The following is a 17,413-nucleotide window of genomic DNA, read 5'->3' on the forward strand; positions in this document are numbered from 1 at the left end:
AAAGGTTCTGGAAGTCTTTCTTTGAAAGGCTCTAACACCTTCATGCTTTGCGAAAAAATGGACTTAAAATCCATGTGACAAAAGAAGCGTCTTTGACTGCCTTTTTCAAAATTTAAGGTTGTAAAAAGCCTTCAGCTATAGCATTAGTTTCATTGTGTTGGACAGTAAGGTATCTCTGTCTCTACATCAGGTGTTCTTTAAATCACGATCAGAACAAAACATTCTCTGTTAAGTTCTTTACTATTTTAACAAGCATGAGTACATAAGAGTTGCTACTCTAATGTGCCAGGCAGACAAAGATGACGAAATAATCCTGATCTTCTTGACTGATAGATTTTTATGACACTTGCTGTTTTTCATTTTCCTTGATTTTTTGTTTTTTTCTGAACAGAGATGATGACACTAACATTAATTAGCATTGACAATATCACTGCAGGCATCCTCACAGTGGATTATTGCAAAGGCAAACATCCAGTAACAGTTCCATTAGAGCTGAGCAGTGCAAGGTTGCTCAGATACCTCGTGCTTCAACCAAAGGTTCCAAAAGGCACTGTCCCTTCTCACTGTGTTAAATTTAGAATGATAAATACTATGGTGAAAATTTTAAACCAGTTCCTAGAAATGAGAGGGTAACTATAGCTTTAAAAAGCAGAAGCCAGAGAAAATAACTCAGACTATGAAATTAGCTGTTACATGTTTTAGCTTCTTATAGCTCAAAGAACTTGGGCTTTTAAAAATTAACATTAAAATCAGAATATAAAGTCAAAATCATTAGTAACAAGTTATTACACAGGGTGACATGTTATTTTTGATTTAAATGAGAATTCATCACAGTAATGATAAAGTAGATTCTGAAAAAATAGAAAATATTTCAGATGATATGCTTTTAAAAGAAGTATCTCAGACATGAACCTTGTAATTTATTTTATTTTATTTTATTCTTAAATGATGTCATATAAAGTGTGAGAAACCACAGCTGATAATTTTTCACTGACACATCTTGTATGGAATCTCCATTTTTGAGATACTTTGTTAGCCGTATTGATCTAGGCAGTAGACTTTATTTAGTCATACAACTGACAGAGCATTGCATCTTTGCATGGATATTTCACTTGTTTCTGCCACATGTAGCTGTCTGCATGTGCCAGTATCAAAACCACAGGAGATTCAGCAAAAACAAGGTGTCAGGCAGTAAGGATTTTTTTATGTGAAGAAAAAAAAAAAAACATAGGTATAGGATATCGAGCACTTTCTGATAATAAAAAGTTAATTAAAAGTGTACATACCTCCTTATCTGAAGCAGGTTTCAGAAAAATACTTGTTGTGGTAATAATAATTAATGGCTGTCATCCACAAAGCCTTTGCTAGAATCTTTCATACAAAGACATTTATGAGTACTTATTTCAAGTTTAATCAAGAATTAAATCCCATAATAAAAAGCAGTGTTAGCTACAGAAGCATTAGGCTGCACTCTGAAACACAAACAGCAATCCAATTACTTTTATAACCATTTTCTGGTAAAAAGGAGAAAACTAATTAGATTGCAGAATGTTATATAGGACCTAAGCAGAAGAAAGCTACCAAGAAGTGGTAGTAGCTGTTGTGTGACCCTAACGGGAAAGGTTTCTGGGTGTCGAACTTGTCATAAAGAAAGGTGTAGGGGTTTTTGAGCAAAAAGGCAATTTGCTGTTGCCACGTCCATTGTGATTGTGGAAATCTTGTGCTTGATTTACAAATACAAAGGCTTGCTCCAAAGAAACTTTAATTAAAATTATCTGTTTCCCATCCCTGGCAGAAACTGTCTTGAAGTTCCAGGACTAAATAACATAATATTGGGTAGCCACTGTAGTCCAAAGGAGTAATGATAATGTCATTTGTTGCATGTGTATATATGAGACACAAGAACAGTCTGGCATAGTACTCTGAGGAGATCAGAAGGGAAGATGTCATCTTGAGAGGTCTCTTTGAGGCAAGAAAGAACAGCTGGAATAAGGCTTTTGACAGCTCTTTCATCAGATTTTTCTCTTTACTTCTCACATCCTCTTTTACTGATGTTCCATTCATCTGTCATGGGCCAAGGCAGTACTCCAATATCTGATGAAAACCCTTGATTGGTAGATATCAATTTTCCAGGCACTTCTCCAATTCAAGAAAATGTATTTCTTCACTCTTCTACTGCTGAATCTGTGCTTAGTGCCATTTATTCTCTGGGGTCTTTTTAATATTTACAATTTGCGTAACTATTCTAGGCAGAAGGAATTTTTCATTAATAGAATTTTCTCTAATGATTCTGTCCAAAGCTTTAGTGTTATCCTTCCATGGTCCTATCCTTTCTTATATACAAGAATATGTTGTGACATATTCTTGCCTAGCATTGAACACAGTGTATTTTGACTATGTAAATCTTGTAATATTATGGAGCTTAGACTGGACAGCATTACAAAAATATTCAGTGCTCTTTTGTGTATAAATATTGTTTGAGCAAAAATTAAATCCAAAATGAAGTAGGTTTATCTTTATATCTTACGAAGTGTTCTCGTGCTTTTGCTGTCATAATTTATTTTCCTTTCCAGCAAGGTGTGGTGACTAGCAAAGGCTCAAGCCCAGAAGGTCACGCAAATATTTGCCATTCTTAACAGCAAGTGTAGATTCAGTCAGGTGACTTGGGTTTTTAAAGAGACACATTATTTCTCTCAGTTCTTTGTTAGACTCCTTTAGTGCTTCATGCTTTGTTGATCTGCAGGAGAGTCATCAGTTGTTTGGACAAGATTTGAACCTTAGATTACTTACCTGAGATTTGGTTGATGAGTCGTGGCTTTTTAATTGTGCTAGAATTGTACTCTGATTTACAAAATAGAGGCTACTTTCTGCTAAATTATCAGAGCTATGCTAAATTAGAGTTTGTTAAGAATATTTGGAATGCGTGGATAGGATTCTGTTAAGTTCCTATCACCTGTTTTACGGAAAGTGACAGATTTGCATTCCTTTTTCTTACACATTTCTAAAAATCTGGGAGCTCATGTTCACTACTTGGTTTTGATATTGGACCTTGCAGTATTTTAAGATATTAATATATTGTATTTTTTTGAAACATTATTTGATGGTTTTAATTAAAAAATAATTTGATTTTTTTTAGCTAGTAACATTAAATTAATGTTGGTTTGTTATTAATTTTTGAAATTTTATATTTACCTTGAAAGAACTAAATATATCTTTTCTAGAAGATAATACATACCTGTATTAGTATAATGGGATATTTTAAGAGGCCTGAGAGGTATCTGATGTCAAGTCACTAAGTAAAAGTCTTCCCTGTCTGTATTGATCCTATAACCTTGCATTGTATTTCTGCTCTGTCAATGCACTGAAATATATATCTGAAATATGGCAAGTTATCTTCTTAAAATTGGATTGAAAACTGCTCTTGGAGTACATTTGCTGTCAGTTGCTTTCATGGTTGCACCACAAAGGAGAAATTCTGTGTGGAAAGAATACTTTTGCTAAATAATTTATATTGTTTTGATTGATGTTTTTAACAAGTGGAAAACTGCATCCTCTTTTGCACTGTGTGCATTTCAGGAAAGCATGGGAAAAGTGGGATGTAATGGAGTAGAGTAATAGTGTTCAAATCACACAGCAAACTCATTACCATGTCATGTAAGAATAAAATAAATGTAAGAAAGTCACTAGAAAATTTAAGTAGTCAGCTTCATGAAAGTAGAAACATGTCTAGGAGAAACCAAGCTTATTGCTGCTTGTTTCGACCATGTTACTCAATTTCAGCCTGAATAACTAGGACGTTAAGTCCTAAAACGTAATGGTATTTCATCTATGTAACAATTAGAAGAAAAAAAAAACACACAGAAACTCCATTTTAAATAATGTTATTATAATTTGAATGTGACTCTAAGAGAATAAACACTTCCCATTGTTTAAGCAAATACTAGCATGTCCCCTTCCTGCTGTTGTCCAAGGGATGGTATCTCTTCTGCATTTTTGCTCCAACGCTGGAGATAGTAATTGTGTGAATGCCAAGGTATATGACAGGCAACATACTGCTATTTAATCCAGTCTTGCTTAGAGCAAGTTTAAGTAGACTGGTAAAAGCTAAGTTCTTTCTTATGTTAGTAGAATCCATACCAGTACAAAAGCAATAAAAGAGGAATTCAACTTAAATGGGGACAAGGCTTGTGACTATTGTCATTTTATATGGAAGCAGGATTAGGCTCTTCATAGGGGTGATTGCCAAAGAATGGATACCATGTAATGCATTCCAATTACTTTAAATAACAGATTAATGGCTCTCCTGTTTGTGAAAATTCTGTGGCTGAGATTGTCAGTAAGCCTATTTGCAGCTGGTAGCAGGTGTGAATCAATTTGCTGGAATAAATTTCCTGCTGTATGACCCTTCATGTGCCTCTTCTGTTCTATTATGTTGGTCAATGGGCTGGTTTTATAGTGTTGTGGTTTTCTAAAGGCACTAATACCCTTCACTATAATGCTTTAAATTTTAATTAACTCAAAGAATGAGTGTCTCACTGCAATCACATTCTCAGGAGTCCTTGGTAATCAAAATGATCCCCTAATTGGCATATTTATGTTTTCAAAGGACTTTGTCAATTATGTGGCTTTTATTTCTGTTTAAGCTGAAAACTGTAAACCTCTGGGATCACACTTTTATATCAAGCACTGCAAAAAGGACGTATGTCACATATTTGCCTAGCCACAGAAAAAATACCTCGTCATACCTCTTGTCATCCTGGGTAACACAAATGTACATAATTTTAGTTGCATATTCTGTTTTCCTTTTCCAGGTCCGCTGTGATAAGGAAGTACAAGAGCTACGTCAGTGGCAAAAGCAGTTCAGAGAGGAAGAACACATTTCGGAAAGAGTGGAAGAATTCTGGACTGAGCAGGAAGACAAAGGTAAGTGGATTAAATTACTGTAATGATTTTTTTTTTTTTTTACATTAAATGTTTAATTGTTATACTTCAAGTTGTATTAAGAAATAAGACACACAGTGGAACACTGATCATGAGTGACAAAAGAAGGCAATGTCTGGCGGAAACGCCTGGTATGTCTTTACAGTTACTATGTAAGTTAGTTGCTTGTCTAGCGGAAAGTGCCAATGGAAAGTATGATACTGGGCCAAAGCTCAGTAACTTCACGGGACTATGGTGATGTGGTGGCACAGTATTTGCTAGGCAGGATTAAAATTCTACCAGGTATGCAACATTCGAGTACTGTTTTTTATCAGACAGGTTGTGTTGTAGTTTTTCTGAACTGCAGTGTTTCTATCTGGTAAATGTTCTACTGGCATTTTCCTCTAGTTGTTTATAACAGAAGTTGGCCTGTACTGTTCTTACAGTATTTGCTGAGGGATATGAGGCCAGGTTGCTTTAAGAACCTCTGTGGCTGGACTCATATGTGATACTACACGTAGGGATGTGAATTACAAGTCAGTAGAAGAGGTCGTTCAGCTATATGGCTCATGAACTCTTGAGAGGGAAAATTCTGTTTTACCAGTCACCATTGTTTGGTCCTTCATTCTGACCTGCCAGAAGGGCTGTCCCACCCCCTATCTATTGCATCAATTTCAGCCGTTGTGTAAGTGCACCATGGCTTTGGATCAGTGAGAGGTTTTAGTGTTAGTTTCCTACGACATCGTTTTCATGTGACCCCTGTATGTACCACAACAGAGGAAGTGAGCTGGGGGAGAGAGGGATAATCCCTTTCAGAAGCCCACAGCTTGGTTAAATGGAGCAGAATTTGAGGTGGTATTCTCATAGCTGGTTACTGTTCACAGCTGAAGAAATGCCAGCCTCCAGATGATTGGTAGGAGCTAACAGTCAGTGGCAAGTATTAGACCTCCTCAGGTCAGACCACAAAAGGGTCAATGGCCTAATTCTGAATTTGTGGGGCTTCACTGGGAAAAGAGAGATTTACGTTTGAATTCTTGTAGGGTAAGGGAGTTTAGAATCAGTTTTCTGTGAAAGTTTTTAAAAATACTGAGAGCTGGTCAGTTAGATACCAATTATCCAGAAAAATCAACTCTGGATTTCAAGAAGCAGAAAATTGCTGATGTGCAATCTGGAATTGGGCAGCTTCATCGTAACGCGTTGCCTTTGGTCTCAGTGTTGTCAAATGACCTAGGCATTTTTACTGAAGCACTGCATATTTGTAGGTTAGCGTTTGGAGCTGTTTCTCTTCACTGCGTCTCCAGGCCTTGTCACTGCTTTCTTGGTTAGACTTCTTGAGCAACATGCCCAATTTCTAGACATTTAAAGTCCAAGCTGAGACATGGAATTTTTCCAACTGCGGCTTCATTCAAATGTTGTTTCTTTCACTATTTTGTATGCAAGCTAATTCTTCTTCTAAATTATGTGAAGTTATTGTATTCATGCACAGATACAAAATAGGGTATTCTGGAATTGAGTGCTTGACATTCTCACTGTATGCTTTGTTTTAGAAACTACAGTAAGGATGTCCGTACACAAAGAGTACTTATTAATATCACTGCTGGAGCAATTAGGGCTTGTTGTATATAATTAGTCTTGCAGTTCTTCAGTAACTTTAGTCGTCAAACCTTTTGTGGCTACTGCTAATTTCAAAATCGTCCTGCTTTTTAATAAATGATACAATGAAACTTTTCTACCAAGCAGTTTAATTATAAAATAGTCCATGCTCAGTAAATGCCAAAGGAATTAACAGCAGCCAGGTCATTAACCTAATGCACTGCAATTATTCTTTCACTTTTTATTGTGCATCCAGTCTATCTATCCAGTCACAAGTAGATCAGGCTTAAAAGGATGACATGAAAGTTCCAAACATTTCCCTTTGTGCTTGTAATCTTATGTAGAAAAGTTTGCCTAAAGGTGAAGGGGAAAATATGTCACTAATAACAATCGTTGTAACAACAGGAATTACAAAGTAGCGCCGTGTTTTCAGCTTTCCATATTTTGATGTCTTTTTTTCCTTCACATCAAATAAATGTAATAGGCGCTTGGGGCTAATAACAACATTTTAAACTAATGCTAGATTTTTTTGTGTGTGAAATCCTGGCACTTCCAGATGGGCTACATTTTCATAATACCAGCAAACACAAAATTGTAAATGGGTAAGGTCTCTATATTTTCAAGCTTCCTTGTTGACAAGCCTTTGATTCCTTAAACTTCTTTCCAATTGTTTCCTAGTTATATTTGTATAGCTGTTGGATAGCACTAGTTATGAAGAGATCCAGTCAGGGCAGTGTTGTGGTTACTCAGTGTTGAGTTTGCTGTTAAGCATTCTGAGGTCTGTAAAATACCAACTATTTCTGCAATCACAACTGGGTGAGTAGGTATTCCTACTGGATGTTTCTAAGGGACACAAGGTGCAGTAGTTATAGTATAAATCTTTCAAATAGATGTCTTAATACATGGTGCTGTTGTACCACAATTTCTCCTCTATTGTGTGAAGTGGAAGAGTATTTAAACCTACTTTCAAACTCCAGGCAGTACTGGAAGTGTCTGTTTTAACTTGTTGCTCTGGATTTCTGAAGTAATCTACATAATTGCATAATAATAAATTTAATACGAAATCTAATACGAAATGAATCAGTGGCAACTGTCATCCTGTCGTACAAGGTAAGATGTTAAGAAGCTACCTCTTTGTGCCTCCTCCTCTTGTCATCTGCAATGCTTACCTGCCAGTCACATGCACAGGCTGGTACCGCCAGGTGATTTAATGTTGGCAGCTGCAAGAGTCACGCAAGGTGGACGTAATACTGCGTCCACCATGCCCAGGGCCTGGACAACCTCAGCAACTGCTCCTGGCTCACCTACGTTAGACAAAGCTCTTACACAGAGGGAGGTCTGACTCCAGTTGTGCTCTTCCTGTACTGACAGATGGTGACAGCAGCAGCAGCCACTGGATAGTTCTGTGGTTTGCATGTTTGCAAGTGCGAGGAAAGCAGCTTCCTGTTGGAAGTGTTTTCCTGCCCAAACAGCCATTCTTTGTGATCTCCAGGGAAAATGTGAGCTGGATGGAGACTCCTGCAGGCTAGCTTCAGCTGTATGGTGCTATTTAATGGAATATGTCCAGTGAAATCTGCTTTCATTGTGAAGATTTATAGTGTATGTATTAAAACTTAAGTTCACTAGACAGTGAGATGGAGAAACCTACTTGTCCAACACTGATGGCAGAACTGGTTGGTGTTCTGCATACACTCCAAAATGCATGACATTCTTCCAGTGCTCCTTCCCAGTATTCACTGTTGTTAGCATAAGGACTGGCCTGCATTGATAACAGTGCTGGTGCCAGTACAAATAGGAGTAGATTCCTCTGAGGGGGTATTTAGATACTCTGAGAGGCAGCCCAGAACTAACAAAGACAGTAATGAATGACAACACCCTTATGGTTCTGCACATCTGTGCCAACAGCAAGGACCACAATCAAAGCTGTTCCTGCCTGTTGTATTTCAGCTGTGAAGGCTTATGTTTGAATATGGTCTACAGTAGCCTCACCGTAGAATTTTTTAAATAATAAAGTCAGTTAAGTATCAGCTAGGAATATTTGCGCACAATGAAATCTGTGAAAAGGAAAAGTTAAAGCTGTCATAGAAGAGTTATTTTTCAAAAGACATCATGTTCAAAACCTTCCTTTATTTATCATGGCGTCCTTGGTTGTCTCGCTATTTCAGCATTATATAATGCAAAGTGTTATGAGCTGGCACACTTTTCTGTGTCTGCACTTTGCTATATGCAGGACTTTTTGGTCAATGCTTCACTTCACTGTGAAATGTTCAGAACATTAAGAATTTTATTCAGTGCAGTATTTGTTTTAGTACAAATACTGAAAACGGGAAGTGTCATGATTTTTTTTTTTTGTAATAGCAAATTTGTTATGAGAGCTGCATAGATTTTCCAAACATTTATTCATATTATATTGCAATTGTAATCCACAAATGTCAGGTTTCATTTACCAACCCATGCAATTGCTCAAGGGATATTTTATAGCTGAAAATAATTCATTCTGAGGAGTAAAAGAGTACATAACAATAGGAAAAACATGCATCTGTATGTGTGTACATATATGTGGGTTGTTTGCATGGAAAATTCTTAATTTTAGTAACTTAGAGCTGGAAGATGAAAGAAAATAGTACCAGTATACAGAAATAATTAAAATCCATCCAACATAAGTGCTTGTCTTCTAGCAGATGTAACTATATGTAAAGAAAATTTTGGTAGTGACCAACATTTTCTTCAAGTCTTTATGGGATTTCATAGCCTATTTCTTATGGTTTATTAAGAGTTTAGGTTTGAAAAATATATATATTATTTTAAAAAAAGATACAAGTAGATCTTTTTTTTTTGAAATTCAGAGTATGTTTTCAGAAGATAAGATGTAGCCATCTTCAAAATGTTGGTAGTAAGAAAAGTGGGGAGAGGGGAAGTGGCCTGTGCCATTTGGCAGCTGGATTCATTCAAAGAATTGTCCCTGAAGAAAGTGAATTTTTCTATAAACTGTACTTAGGTTGTTTTGGAGAGTAATGCAGTGGTAAGATTTCCTTTGCCTTCTTTACCAATTATTTCAGAAGGAAAAACAAATTTCCTTTTAATCACCCTCACAGAGCTTTCCTGTCATCAGATTAATTATTTTAGGACTATAGGACACAGCTGTTCCACCACTTCAAAGTATGTTGTAAAATTGCTTCTTTTCAATTTTTTTCTTAAACCGGTGCTAATTCTTATTGTTTATATCACATTAGCTTGCAATATTATGAAATTGTTTCTGTAATGATTTAACTGAGCCCTGCTAAGTTAATTTAAGAGTATCCATACATAAAATAGCCGGGGGGCACAGACAGATGGCTATCTGGAAACAGCTGTACTACTTAAAGAAGTTACCGTCCAGGGGTTTTCATTATCAATCTCAGCTGTAATGCCTTAATTAATTTTGTTAGTGCTCCAGCTGCTCTTATTTCTGCTATTATTATTCTGCTGTTTATTAACATTGTTAAACCCTGTTTCACTGTAAAATCAACAAGTTTGGGTTAAGCAGCCTTCATCAGTGATTCAATCTAACCCAGCTGGCTTCACACTGAAGTGGGTTCTGAGCAGTCATACAGTAATGAATAGCATAACACAACTACCTTTTAAGCTCATCTTTCTAGGCTTTTGTTCGAACTGAGTTACTGTGAAATCTCCCCTTCAATTAAACCACTGAGCTCTTTGCATTAAACTGGACAAAGCGCTTGTTGTTACAAAAAAACTCAGATGTCACAAACAGAGCAATGGGATTCACGATCAAAAGAAAAAGGAGAACTTTTAGAAACTAAATATATATCAGTGTATTACAAAGTTAACTACATTAAGAATAACAAGGAAGTCTCTCTTAAATTTGTATATGACTCTAACTCTGTTTAGTAGATGCTGTAAATAGTGTTGAATCTAACTGTAGGGGATAAATGGTGAGCTGCCAAATAGCTTTTAGAAAACGCTGACTCAAGGAGTAATGCGATTCTATTGACACTACTAGAAAGATCAGCATACCTTCTGTGAAATATCAGCCAAAATGCAAGCTAACAGTCAGGTTCTGCTGTGTTGTGGCTTTCGGCACAATGCTACATACACTTATTTCATGGGTATGTTTTGTCCAAATGCTTACAATTTTATAAAAGTATGTTTGTATGTTATAGACCAGTGTGTTACTTAGAAAGGATATCAAAAGGAAGTTAGAAATGTAGATATATCGTAATAAAAAAGTCCAAAGGCATTATATTGTAATAAAAAAAAGCCCAAAGACATTCTTAATTTATTTTCTCATTTTCAGTAAGTATAGTCATCATCATTGAAACAAATAGTGACATTTTAGTTTTTGTTAGAATGTAACCCAGAACAAAACACTTTTTGACTGTTGTTTCCTTGTTTGTTTTTTAAGTAGGGACCCAAAGTGTGATTTTTAGTGGGCAGCTAAGGTGACCAACAACATGCCCATTAAGAAGGTAGTCCTGTGCTTCCTTCACCATGGTTTCTGCCATCCTTTCCTTTTCCCAGCTCTCCCAGTCGTGGCTGTCTGTGGTGAGTCGGTTCAGCTGGCTGACCTGCCACAGCGCTGCTCCCAGCTCTGCGCTGCAGCCCTCTGGGTTAGTGTTCTGCTGGATCAGCCCACTCAGCTGACTGGCCCTGTAATGACACAGCCCTTAGCTCCAGTGGAAGGGAAATGGTGCAGCAGTAATAGAGGCAAGGAAAACTGCCCACGTGTGATGGCAGCTGGCTTTTAGATCAGCTAATCTGTCCTGTGCCTACTGTGTCATATGAAACCATACCCTACGTGGTATGTCTGCTTGGTTCGGTAGGTCAGGATGTAATGTAACCTCATATAAATCACCGATTCTCCCCACACTTCAAAGCACATTTAAAAGCATCTCTCTGACTCTTTTTTTTTTTTTCTTTTTTACTTTGCTACTCTTTATTCTTCTTTCCTTCAACACTAGTTATTGATAATTTTGAGAATTGCTTGGGGATGTAACATGCGAAGACTTTGCATGAAAATTACTATAGAAAAGGAAGTGGGGAAATGAATAGCATCCTGCAGGACTGTGGAACTCTTAGTGCATAGAGCTACTAAATTTCTTTTTGACTGGAAGGAAAATGTATGTTTCTTTCAGCCTTTACCTGAGATCAGAAAGCTATAACATACTTAGCTGGCGCTTTGATTGCTCCACTCTTCCACTGCTGTAAAATTCCATTCCAAAAAAAGGTCTATATTTAAGGTGTGAAAGTACTTACTCTTAACAGTTTCTACTTCCAGACTGAAAACATAGAGGGAAGCATAACACTCAAGGCTCAGTTGAGTGGCTTACAGATTTAGGCTTGTAGGGAGAAAGAGAAACCTCCTCTGTATAGCCCCACTGTTTTAGCACAACTGATGGGATAAATTTGTTCCAAAATGTTTTACAAAAGTTTTTTTTTTTTTAATTTTCACTTCACCATAAAATACTGCTAATAAAAAACAAACAAACAAACAAAAACCTCCAGAGGATATGAGTGAATTAGTAATTGAGCTTGTTTTGTTTTCTTTTTTTTTTTTTTTTCTGAAGATGATGGCCTTTCTGTTTTCATTATCCCAGTTTGCTGAAATTACTTTAATGTAAATGTATTCAAATAGCTGCTTCATTTACCTGCCTGTTGTCTGGGATCGTACTCGGCAGGATGTGACAGTAGCAAACACCATAGGAAGGACTGCTTTTGGTTTCATTAGGCTGCTGATCTACCATTAGATCTACCTTGTTTAGGAGAGCTTCTTTTCCCAACTTGCTTTTCTGTAGGGCTGCCCATATTAATTTTGTCAATACCTGCAGCCTAAAGCACCCATTTCCAACTAGACATAATTTGATGCGTTTTCTTGCTTTCTATCTGGTATCCCACATAACTTCAGATGCGTTTTTGCTGTAGTGCTTTTAAAATGAAATAGGTCTTCGGTTAATGGCCTGATTGATCAGATCTGTGCCTCCATGCAGTGGATGAAACCCGTGCCATTGTGATGCTGAGCAGTACCTTCTGCAGATGCAATACTGATGAGACGCTGCTGGAAATGAAAATGTATGTGTTGTACAATGAAAGGAAGTTGAAAATACTTGGCTTTTGTTTTTGAAAATACCTAAATCTTAATGCATTGCTTAGGTGAAAGACAGACCGCTACAACAGTTGCTTCTCTCTGCTGGTGTGCTGTTGAAAAAATTAGTTCTTTACACACACTGTCTAGTGCTTTCTGCTATTTTTTTTCCTAAGTGTTTTCCTTTCTTCTTTGTATCTGGGTAAAATTAGTAAATTTTTATGTTTAAAAAGCATTGTTCTTAGGAAGAATAGTAGAAGAAATAGACATTCCTGGTTTTATGTTTAAAAAAAAAATTGCAACCCTATTAGCTACCAGTTCTTAGAGGTCAACCGTAGCCTTGGCTTTGCAAGGCGCAGTGAATGTACACAGTGTGTGGAAAATCTACTTAAACCAAACTGAGAAACAAAATAATCTTCACAGCAGGTGGGGAGAGTTGATTTCCAGATACAGGAGGGAATATTCCTTTATGCACCATTTGATTTCCAAGCTGTATTTCTCCTTTAGCAGTAGAAGCTATTACTTACCTATACTGAGAGCTTGCAAACAAAGACTTTTCCCTTGGGAAGATGCACCCAGCAACATGCTGAAGAACTCAAAATGTGGGTGTTCTGTCATTGGAAAATCCTTGAAAACATGAATGAGGCTGCAGATAAAGGGGAGAAGAGGCTGCATATTTTAGGAGCACATCTTGTGCTGGAGCAGGAACAGATGCACACTGTCAAGAAGCAAGGAAATGCAGTTACTCCTACAGCTGTAATGTGTCTCCACCTGAATTATGAAGTAGGATTTGAAAATTGAATAGGCTTACCAAGTCAAGTCAAATGGAGGAGTCTAGTTTGCATACTTTTGAAGGATGGCTGTATCATAATCGTATTGCACTACATAATGATGTCATAGCACAATAGAATGAATTGAGGAAGGGAAAAATATTAAAATTGGTGCCCAGAAAAAAAAAAAAGTTTACAAAATGAAACTTCTTGGAATTCATTTTGTAAACTAATCTGTGAGTATAGTAATGTGTTCTAATAGATACTTATTTAAGAGGCCATTGAATAAGTTACGGTTGCATGCATGTTTCCAGACTGAGTAGTTTCCCCCAAAAAATACTGAAAAGAGGTCATATGCAAATAGAGCATCTTATGCTAGGGTTTAAAAATGTATTTTAAATGTAATGTAGGTGGTAACGTTGGATTAGCTTAAGAGGCAGTCTGAGTAGCTAATGTATCTCTTAAAAACTGTACCTCCATGGTTTATGAAAATTCAGCTCCATAAAATGTAAGGAATTCATCATTTTTATTTGACAGTCTCCTTGTTTCATATTTTTTTTCTGCTTTGATCAAAGGTGGTTGAAATTTAGTCGTGCTTTCAGGTGATATTAAACAAAGGGATTATTTTTTTCTAATTTCATCTGCCCTCCTTTAACTGTAGCTGTAATTCTTTAATTTATCTCATAATGGAGCTCTTGTAAGTGGGGACCTGCCCATATTCCATGGTTTTTACACTTGTAAGGTGCTATATTCAAAATGATTTTAAATGGATTAATGTATGTTACTGCTTTTGAAATAAAAATAAACATTTAAGCTTTCAGTGACACAAAATACATTACAGCTTCTTTTTAAAAAATGAAAGAAAATCCAGGAACAAAGCAGTGAGTATGTGGTGTTTTTCATCAAGCCTAATTCAAGATGCTTGAGATGTTTCTGAAAGTTTAATCTTGGCACTAACAGCTGAGAATGTAGTGATAAAAGTCATAAGACTCATGATGTAGATTCTGCTTTATTGGTCCTCACCCCAGACTCAGACATCTCTGAAAAGTTATAAAGATTACAGGAACATTTAATTTCTGAAACTACAGTGGGAAGGTTTGGAAAAGAAAAAAATTGAAGATGGCAATTTAGATAAGCTACAAAATATGTGATCTTCTGAACTGAGCTTACACAGGCACAGCAGTTATCAGCCAGCACAAGTCTGAACTAATCCTCCAGTGGCATAATTGTGCTTTTACCCATCACTGCAGTTTTTAATAATAATTTGTAATGGAAAAAAGACTATTGCAATTTGGTATTTGTTCTGTGAGTATAGAAATATATTTCATTTGATTGTTTTTCTGTTTTAAGGGAGAGGAGAAATTCTTAATGGGCTTTGCAGTTTGTGGTTTTTTTTTTGTTTTTTTTTTTTTTAAACGTTTTTCAAGATAGTAGTGAAAAAATGCTATATTTTTACTGAAAACTCGGGGGGTTGCATTCAGGTATGCACATTTCTGTTTCCAACTATGAAATGTATTAAAAGGCTGAAGAAAAGGCTGTCACTGCGTAACAAGTAAAACCTCCAAATATTCCTGCAGCAAAGCTAGACTTGAGACTCTTTTGATTGAGAAAAAAAATAGGGAGACAGGGGAAGAAGGACCACAAACCAAGTAGAGTCTTAAAACACAACTCGCAGATCAGTGAAGAAGCAGATGACGGATTGCGGAACATTCAAGCTGCTTGCCCAAAACTTCCCTTTGTATTACTCACTCACGTCTTTTTCAATGTAACTTTTTAAAATTTAACCTGATCACTTGGTTTAGTCTGTGAGAGTTTACATTTAGTGGCTTTACAGAACCTACCATGTATAGGAAATGCCTCAGACAGTGACTTTACAGAACTTACCATGTTTTCCATGTAGGAAATGCCTCAGAGAGAAGAGGGATTCATGGGTGTAAGTAAAGCATTTGTGAAGCTGCCCAGAAAATCTGGCATTCTAGTTTTCTGCCCCAAATGGCTTCTGCCTGTAATTCCCCAAATGCTTGTTGCTGGGGGCCTGGCACTCTGAAATTATTTCTGTCTGCTTCTTGTCAGCTTCTTTCCATTTTCATGACTCTTTCTCGATCTCAGCTATTTACTTGCAAAACCCACATTGATCGGTTCCTGCTGAAGATGTGCTGGGTGCCTTCCTTCTGGGCTTTTCTCTGAGTGCTGCATCTTCTTACTTAACCTGTTGTGTTTCTGGGGCTTTCTTTTAATGAATCTCAGGTCACTGAGTGTTTTGGAGGACAGTTGGGCTGTCATTAGCATACAGTCCCCAGTATATCTAGTCCTTTGTAGTTTGTTCTCTCCTAAACTCAGGTGTCCATCTCAGTCAGTGTAATGGGTGTCAGTGCTTTCCTCTTTGTACATCTTGAACTGTAAAAATGCCATCCAGATATTTAACAAATTTAAAGATTTTGAATAATGAATTCTTAACTGTCCTGTCCAAATATTAGGAAAGCATTGTGTATTCACAGAACCACAGAATGGTTGGGTTGGAAGGGATCCTAAAGCACATCCAGTTCCACCCCCCTGCCAGCCAGCAGACCAGGTCGCCCAAATCCCTTCCAGCCTGGCCTTGAACACCTCCAGGGATGGGGCGCCCACAGCTGCTCTGGGCAGCGCCTCACCACCCTCTGAGGGAAGAATTTCCTCCTAACCTTGAATGTGAATCTCTCCTCTTTTAGTTTAAAAACCCTTCCTCTTGATCTATCACTGCCTGTGTAAAAAGTTGCTCTCCATCTTCTTTATAAGCACGTTTTGAGTACTGAAAGGTTACAGTAAGTTCACCCAGAGCCTTCTCTTCTTCAGGCTGAACATCCCCAGCTCTGTCAGCCTCTCTTTGTAGCATTACATACACAAATACTGCTAGACATCTTTCAGCCCTTTTTCTCATCTCCATTGCTGGTTGTTGGTGTTCGGGGGTCTCCTGTTTGTCAGCTTACACTTCTCTAATTTGATCCTAAGTGAATAAACAAATTCCCTGACATTGTTTGTTCTCTAAAGGAATTAAATGCAGCCAGGATGACTGCATGTGCCTGGTATTTTGGAAAAATCTTGGGCAGACCTGTCACCAGAAAGCAAGCTAAGAGCTTGGTGGGCTGTTCTGGCATCACCTGCCCTCTGCTGCTTTCATTTCAGACTTGGTGCTGCCTCATATGTGGGTTTGCAGCAAATGTCGTTATGGGAAGATTAATTATTTTACGAACTGTGTTGTTGCTTTGGAGAATTAGGTTTGTCCTATCACTTTTCTGTGTCCTTTTTACAAAAGCATCATCTGATGAGTGATCTGGTGGTTCTGTTTAAGGTTCATGAGTAGCAGGTACGTCTGTGGGCATAGGTTTCAGTGTATTTTATTTTTTAAAATATATCTTTTTTACAACATAGCACTTTGCCATTAGTAGTCACTGAAGGTTTCCTGAAGTGGAAGGTTTCACTAAGAATTGCCTGCATGTTAACTTCCAGTAGTAAGAGGCTAAAATTATACACACTTTATAAAGAGCTGTCTCTTTAAAAGTCAGGTCTTATTTCAGAGAGATTGCTGGCAGCTCCGATTTCATGTTCAGGCTTCTTTGGCATTTCATTGGGAGGCTGGGGTGAAACTCCTTTCTATGTATATATTTTACTCTAAGCCCTTGCTAATAAGTTATTCCAATAGATTTTCTTTTATGGATTTTCATCTTCTTACAGTCTGAGACTGTGGTATTTTTCATTTCTGTTTTCACTTGTTTAAATTACTAAATGTAATTGTCATAGTTCTTACGATTTAAACAAAATCAGGAGTGTGGGTGTATAAACCTTTCCTAAGCTACTGTCACAAACCAGTTGTATTACACAGTAGTGTATAAAGTAGGTCAGAGTTTCTTTACTGTTAGGCTGAAACAGACAAGTCTTAAACCAGAACATCAGTCCTGATTCTGGTTTTGTGCATTAAGATGATGGAAAATTGCCTCTGTTATCGAAAATGGATGGTAAAGATGTTTGAACTTAATACATAGATAAAAAGGACAAAGACTTAAGCAGGCAA

The 17,413-nt window shown here is 37.1% G+C and overlaps 1 protein-coding gene across 4 annotated transcripts in view; it reads left to right on the forward strand.

The window, feature by feature from the left end:
• Window positions 1-17,413, forward strand: part of IQCK (IQ motif containing K) — a 59,077-nt gene that overhangs the window by 27,991 nt on the left and 13,673 nt on the right. For 3 of the 4 annotated variants that reach the window (XM_072024144.1, XM_072024145.1, XM_072024146.1), the window contains exons 8-9: window positions 4,812-4,923; window positions 12,501-13,123. In XM_072024144.1, coding sequence (XP_071880245.1) covers window positions 4,812-4,923; window positions 12,501-12,634 — 246 coding nt within the window. In that variant the 3' untranslated portion in view covers window positions 12,635-13,123. Of the gene's footprint in view, window positions 1-4,811; window positions 4,924-12,500; window positions 13,124-17,413 lie in introns of those variants that run through there. The other variant, XM_038186781.2, reaches the window with a different exon arrangement.

The sequence above is a fragment of the Anas platyrhynchos genome, chromosome 15 (assembly GCF_047663525.1).
Source record: "Anas platyrhynchos isolate ZD024472 breed Pekin duck chromosome 15, IASCAAS_PekinDuck_T2T, whole genome shotgun sequence".
Taxonomy (NCBI): Eukaryota; Metazoa; Chordata; class Aves; order Anseriformes; family Anatidae; genus Anas; species Anas platyrhynchos.